At 37.1% G+C, this 7,842-nt stretch overlaps 1 protein-coding gene across 1 annotated transcript; it reads right to left on the bottom strand.

Moving 5' to 3' along the window:
- Positions 1-243: 243 nt before the first annotated feature.
- On the bottom strand, positions 244-2,472 carry LOC107227921 (chymotrypsin inhibitor Ani s 6). Its single transcript, XM_015669201.2, has 2 exons — positions 2,319-2,472; positions 244-626 (listed from the first exon to the last, which is right to left on the bottom strand). Exons 1-2 carry the CDS (start codon positions 2,401-2,403, stop codon positions 382-384), a joined length of 330 nt encoding a protein of 109 aa, XP_015524687.1. The 5' UTR covers positions 2,404-2,472; the 3' UTR covers positions 244-381.
- Positions 2,473-7,842: the final 5,370 nt, after the last annotated feature.

Here is a 7,842-nt window from a genome sequence, read left to right as displayed (position 1 = left end):
TCTGCTGACCTATTTAACTGTCGTTTTGTTATGTTTTCAATTCCACATAACACATTTTTGATCTTACCATACGTCCCATTCGTTCTTAACACTCAAATCTTATATACGTTTAGTTTATAGCTGTGGATTTCAATTACTTTTCCAGTACCGCTACACAATCCATAATTCGAACCATGAGCCGCGGATTTATAGAAAATATATCAACGAGGATCATTACAGAAAAAATTATAAAGCAGAAATATGTCAGAGTGAATATCGCATAGTTTAATAATTAACTTCAAGTGTTACAAGTGAATGTTGTGACAATTAGAGGATCAATCGCGTTGAAAGTTAAAACTCCGGATGCGTGAATACTGTGCTGTCGGCAAAAGGGAAAACTGACTAATGTTTGACTCTGCCTTCGCACTTGTCCAACGGGATGCACTGGTCACCTTGTGCAACGCGGACGAAACCAGGTTTGCAGACGCAGCCAGGGTAACACATATTTCCTTCGAGGCCGCTGCTCCGAGTGCAAGGAATGGGCTCGTTATAGTTGTCGCAAGTCTTTTGGCAACTTGGGTTACCGTCGCACCTTGAAAAGACCTCGGTTCGGGAACAATCCTTCGGACTCACTGCCCACGAACTCCCTAAAATAAAAAAAAACAAACAAATTCGGTTACAGTAATACACAAAAAACCACACTGCCCAACAAAAATAATTTTTGCCTTGCCGGTTTGCAAAATACAAATTTTTTTAAGGGTCATATCATGGTCAAAAAAACCTGTTGTAAAAAAAAAAATAACTCATGCATTGTCAAATTTAAAAGTGCACATCTGAACGTTTTCACTACATAGGAATGAGACTATCAGTGACTCACAGACCTCAGCTTGAGCTCAAAATGAAGCCTTAATTTTCACCTTTCGTGAAAAAATTTGCTTGTTGGAGCATGTAACAGTTGACGAAAGCATAAAGCTTGAATGTTCGTCTTTTGGTGAAAAATATTCCTTCACAAATCTTAGTTTCTTAGACAATGGATATACATTTTTCAATTCAGCTTTCCGTACGAGATCATAACAAATACGCGATATAGTTTTCACTAAATGCTATATGCACGCGGTTATTGAATTACTGTAATGATTGGTGTCTCAACAACCGAAACAAATTTGGTTATATTATTGAAGACTCTCAGAGACACTCCGAAAGAAAAATTTGAATAAAAAAACATTATTGCGCGTAGTTTATGCTGTATTTAAAAAAAAAGTGATCATTGGTATTACCTAACAAAATATACTTTTTTACTGGAAACTTTCAATAGTTCAAATCGAACCTTAGGCCCTAGTGGGATGCGATATAATATTACATTCCTTGGTAATTCATAATTAAGTATAATTAAAATTAGTGATACTTTCATTTTTGACTACCAGTGTCTGAAAATTTTTACCTGCCCATTCAATATATATATATCTTGGCACCATTAACTTCGTCATACCGAAATGTACGAACAAAAAACACACCGATTATCTGTATAAGAATACAATTCAACTAGAATTCATGAAATCGCCGTTCTCCTAGAATAAATCTAAAAATAACTGCGGAATAATATAGTTGAATATTGCTGACATCTTTTCGTTTTGCAATCCCGTGAACGATTGTATGGAATTTAAGTTACAACCGGCCTTCGATGATGATGCGAGTGACGGAAATAAATCTCCGCAGTTTTATGACAGCAGCGATTATCATACTGCGTTAACTTTGACAAAAGTGGACTTGGGTACAAATAAACGCGAAGAATTGTTTCAGGAAAACAAAACAGGTAGACACCATGCGAACAACAATGAATGCACCCACGCGGCTGCAGTAATATGCGTATTGTAATAATCGCATCACACAATTGACGCCGTAGTGATCGAAACGATGTAAATTATCATACGAGCAATCGAAAGGAAACAAAGATCATGATATAATCAAACACGAATGCAGACGGATCGTATAAAGGAATTTCAGTGTGCTTCTCTTGTTTTTGCTCAATGCTCACAACATAATCTCACGAGTATTTTCCACGATTTAATTCTATTTTCAGATCATACGCAGCACATTCAATCTTATATGTACATGGATATGACCCTCGGTATTTTCATTTACAGAAAGCAGACCTAAACAAAAATTACACAACGTGCTTTCACGGGAATACACGGACACGAGTACTAAGATTTTTCTTTTAGAAAAAATTAACTGGCACACCGGAGAATACGAATATTGCAATATCGCAGTGATTGCATATTTTCCGGTTGATCGGTAAAGAAAATTGAGTGCAAAGACTGGAATGATTTTAAGCTTACCACCGTAATTCGGAAGACTAGAAACGTTGACGATGGCTGCAGCGCCAAGAACCAGGAACACGGCGAAAATTGGAATCGGACTCATGGCTATAGTAGTTTTCTTTCGGCTCCTGTCAGTAGGCTTTCGGAAGAACGAATGAAGTTCGAACGCTCCAGCAGCGCTTAAATACCCGCGAATTATCGCGCGCATTCGCATGCGAAATGACGCGAACCGGGTCGTTTCGTCCCTGATAAAACGAAGGCTGGAAATAAGCAAGTTGAGCGTATAAAATAACGCTTAAACATGAGATACTATTTATCCGTCTGACGCATCGCTGCGCAACTGATGAATATGTTCTGATTGCTAATAGAAATTATACCGTTTGGAGATTAAGACGGATATGGTAATGTCACCTACATATATTACCAAAAGCTGAAAACTATAGCTTTGTTTCCGACAAGAAGTTGCAGAAAAATTAGGAACTAACAATAAGCTATTTCCAATTCATTTCTTTCGTTATAATTTAGTTTGTCGTTCCTTCATTTGCGAAGTCTAGAAAAATCAGTTGAATCAATAAATCCTGAATGTTATCGACAAACTATTCAATTCAGAGGGATAATTATGTAATTATAGTAATGTTGAAAGGTGATTAAGCATGTCTAAATGGAAATTTCAAACATCTCAAATCGCAATTAAATGATAACTATGATGGTCACTTAAATCAAATTCTATCATTGGTATATGGTATATTTGAACACACTCGTACTAAATTTGAAATAATATCCTGTCTACCCTTCTTTTCTTAACACAAATAAATCGGCTTTCTGTTTCAGCACTACCATTTATTAAGTGCGTGCATCCTAACAAGATATTAATTTCTAAAAGAGAACTCCATTTTAACTTGAATCGAAAGGAAAACTTTTCTTCAAACCCAACTCAATTCCTTAAAAATATACTTTTTTTTATAGAAGTGAATGAAACTAAACTTCAATTATTTTTAACACATTTTCATCTTATATTAAATGAAGAAATTTGAAAAATAGTTTATTGCAGTACAAGTGCAAATCTGTGACGAGTGTGAAGGCCGCAGCATAAGTTAAGGCAATCGCTGTGACACACACTATTTTTTTGAACAACTAAGAGGGGAAGTTCGATTTGAGAAGCAAACAAATATAATATAATAATTTAAAAGAAGAAGATCAAGGACAATCAAGAGGCCCAGAGACACAAGCCCAGCTTCACGAAACCTAACCTAAACGTGCAAACTTCAGGTTAAACTCAGCCGAATGACGTTACTGGCCATGCGTAAAGTCTGTGCGTACTTTTTTTACAAAATTTTTCATTCTTAAACGATCAGATTTCGATCTTTGATCCACCGTACGTAAAATTAAATTCTCGGAAAGTGCGCATGCGCCAAGAAAGCCACAGTGTGTAAAATTACGAATTTCAGCTAAGCGCATGCGTCAGCGTCGTCCACAGGTTTAAAAAATTTAACTTTCCAAGCATGCGTTAAAAAGAATATTGTTTTACGATAAACAACTTTATTCTCTGAGTGAATTATACCGTGATTAAAATATTTATATTCATCAGCAGCGGATGAATTTGACAATAATACTAATTATATTTAAATCATTCTTAATACGAAACGATGGATTCACATATTTATCAAAAAATTCTGTTGGCGCTTTTCTAAAACTGGTAAAGACCGGAGGTGCAGAGAGATCATCCGAACTTAATATCTTGAGATCTTACAACATTCTAAGTAGTGACGAAATGGACTAAATTTATTTATTATCAACCTTCTGCAATACGTAGAAAGTGTGACGACACACTGTATTTATTCGGGGAGAATCCCACGAGCCTTATTGCAACTCTGGATGGCGTCACCGTCTTCCATCGATTCGTGGCGTCATCCGGCAGGATTCTCACGAACTATGCTTGACGTCTACGATCATTCGACCGAATGAATGGAAGAGACTCCATTCATAAAAGTCGCATGTATGTAACCATACCATGTACCAAACTTTTGCCCTTTAACGTAACGTTGTTTTAAAATTTGTCTAATTAACAATCAGAATATCAAAAAAGATAGAACCAACGACGAAGAGATTAAAATTTTTGCAGCACGATTCATTTCGCCTTGAAATGAAAGGTTTTTCTTCTTAAGATAAATTCTCATAAATGTCAAACATTTTCGAGGAACAGCTGCACTTTCTAATTGGGAACAGTCACGTTCACACCGACCAAAAATATAATATTAGTCAGAGACGAACTCTCACAGAATCCGTATTTCGTATCATTTCACCAGGAAAAATTTACAAACCAGTTAACAAATACTCTTTAAGTTACAGTTATCTTTCGAACATTCTCCATCTGACATATATCTGTAATCGAATGATCTGTTAAAAGAATTCATGGCAATAAGATTCAATAGTTTTTCCGGGAATCAATTTAGGCATCCGAAAGTTTTTTTTTTTTCGAACATTATAAGATTAAAGTTATATTAGTTAATGTTACACCTGGGGACGAATAAATACCCAAACCAGCCTTCACCTCGTTCGCTAATATCGAAGCAAACAGAACCTTGAGGGTGATACGCGCAGCAAGGTTTCCTTAAACGTTGTTGGTTCAACGGCTGCAGTCTACAGCCACTAACGTTATCATTGAAAAATTTATGAGTTTATTAACCATTGATAGCGCAACCGAGGGCTTTTACACTGGTTCTAACAATCGTCTTGTAAATAACAGACTGTGCAAATTTACTCGACATTAATATGTTTCAATTCCGTGGCCGTGATCTATTCTTATGATTTCATGGTTAGTGTTAATTCAATGACAATATCGGCAGATGGGAGATTTTTTTTATTCCAATGTTTTTCTTTCACAGCAGCAGCAAATTTCCATTCCGAGTTACCATTTGATCAACGTGCGAGGAATTACAACATTGACTAATAATCACAGCTTCGCAAAACTTCCTCGAGAAACTGCTAAATGAATGAGTCACTGTATTCCCAACGTGTTTAGGTGCGGTTAATACAAGCTTGGAGTATTTTTGTTCAGAATTGCGTTTTCGTTTTCACGTTTGCGACATGCGGACTTAAATCTTTGGAGATATGTAAGTCAAGAATTTCATGACGAGTGTAAAGTGCCGCCGGAGCCGTGTCGAGTGCGAAACTCACACTAGTCAAGAAGTTCATATTTTCCGTGCCTACATTCTGTCAAAAACTGCAAAATAGTCGAGTCATTGACAATGGTAATGCAGAAAAAATTTTGCAGGGTTGTGAATTTGTTTCCATTCCTGTATTGTTATGGTTTTGGCAAAGACTGCATGATCCTCAAATTCTTCACGAGTGACCATCACATTATTTTACATGTAGGTAATCATTTTTTTCCCTTTTTGAAGAATTTGATGAATTTTTTTACCTTTCGAAGTATATGTATATGATTTTTTTCGAAAAAAAATTATCGCAATTGGTTCAACTTGGTTTAAGCAGCTGGGGACTGCATTGTAACATGTGAGAATTCGTTCAAAACATTCATGTCATCTCTTCAATTATACTGAAACATTATATTCTACCGAACGGCAGACAGTTGAGTGCGTTGGACAAAAAAATAGCAAAAACGTGCTCCTCGGACTCTGCCGGATCACGGCTGGCAGTGCCGAGCTTCCCTCACAAACAAATTAACATCTTGTTCCACGGTTAAAAAGTTGAATGAATTTCGGAGTTATCGAAATATATCGAGCACATTGTTGGCATTGTATTCGTTCTCTAATTGGTATGTGTGTGGTGTGTCAATTTGACAGTTGGCGCGCCGTTATGCTTATGCATCTTTATAAAAATTGAAAATAATAATGACAGTTCATCATGATGTCATAAAAAGTTGAAGAAAGCTGACAAACTGAAAACAAATGCAAATGATACACTAACTCCAAAGAAATCACACGTTTTGAGATGCCATAGATGATAATGGGTATAACTAGACAAATTAAAGAACAAAACAGCTTTTTCATGTAATTGATGGCGTTGTACTGAATTATGATAGAATGGTCATGAGCGCTACAACGTCGGCAGACTGTCAGACGTGCGCTTTAGCGCGCGTGCTGCATCTAGTTATAAATAAATAGGGCATATTTAATTGGCATAGTTAATTGGTCTAATTGACGAATCAGATCTAATCATAACCTGGAGCTACTGCGATGGCGCATCGTGGATACCCCGTCTTTCTGCCTGTCAAAACCCACAAAACCTTTTCGATATTTCGAAAACAACAGATCTTAGTATTTAAATTTATATTTTATCTCCAAGTTATCCGTCCAGTAGAGTCAGCACATAATTTCCAGGTACAACCCGATAAACGTTTCGTCACGCCGTATCTAACAGAGAGTCAGTATAAGCGTCACTTTACCCTCGGGTTTTCAATTTAACATTTACCGTTCGTCAGGAGATCCTCGTAAAAAATAATAGGAATCATTCGATAATGAAGGTTTAAGTTTATCCTGGTATGCCTGTGTGTAACCATCCGACAGTGGAGGTTTACTATTATTTATCCTTGTAATCACTTGTAATAACCATCCGACAACAGAGGTTTTTTGATTACCCTTGTCTATAACTATCCATAACGGAAGTGGCATTATCCTACATACTCTCTTCTCCCATATACACTAAAAATTGTGCCACCTGCTAAACACCCTACACCATAACTCCTACAATTACATGTATATCCATCTGTACCGTTCACTTCCTGAACAAACGAACATTATTTTTCCATCGTATATGTATAATTATGGGACTCGTCTCGCGTTATTGCCTACGTTCTATGATTTTAGACTGTCCAAGCTGTACCCCCCCCCCTTTAACTCACAAAATTAAAAAAGCACGTAGGCGGTGTATCACACACCCTCATATGCATTCACTGTACAGCTTGCGTAAATGCCATCAATTCTGCCCGGAAGCTCGGTGAGCTTGAGCTAAAGGTGGGTAACTCTTGCCAGAGTACTACAGATGTCGCCGACTTAAGGTATTAAACCATCGACATTTGGTGCTTAGGTGAGGGACAACGCAGAAAACATTACCAATGGAGTTAGGAAGAGTATAAGTTTTGGTTGCCTGAGCCACCTCCAAAGCGACCCGATTTTCATAGATTCCAGCAGACGAAAATTAACGCTCTTTGGTACCGTACGCGCAAGCTTTGCTACTATTATTCCACCGCAGGTTCTTCAGCTAAGAGAACTTTAAAGGGACACATCTACCTGGGGAGGTTCAAGATATCGGTTTTTTTTTACCTTCTGAAAGTTTCATGTCCTAAAAATATTCCCTACAAATTTTGCAATGATATATACAAAATTGACAAAGTTATGACATTTTGTATGAAACATGTTCGATCGCTCGAGCGCTTGAGATCACAAGGAAAATCACTCGTAGACAACGGAAATTGTCCTCTCGTGAAGTTGCCATTGATACAGAGGGCCATAGAATTGACGACCAAAGGTAAAGTTCAACAGCTTCACTTTACTCGTTATCTTCACAACAATAGCAAAACCAT

This window comes from Neodiprion lecontei, chromosome 2 (assembly GCF_021901455.1).
Source record: "Neodiprion lecontei isolate iyNeoLeco1 chromosome 2, iyNeoLeco1.1, whole genome shotgun sequence".
NCBI classification, from domain to species: domain Eukaryota; kingdom Metazoa; phylum Arthropoda; class Insecta; order Hymenoptera; family Diprionidae; genus Neodiprion; species Neodiprion lecontei.
This window is presented reverse-complemented; position numbering and strand designations above follow the sequence as displayed.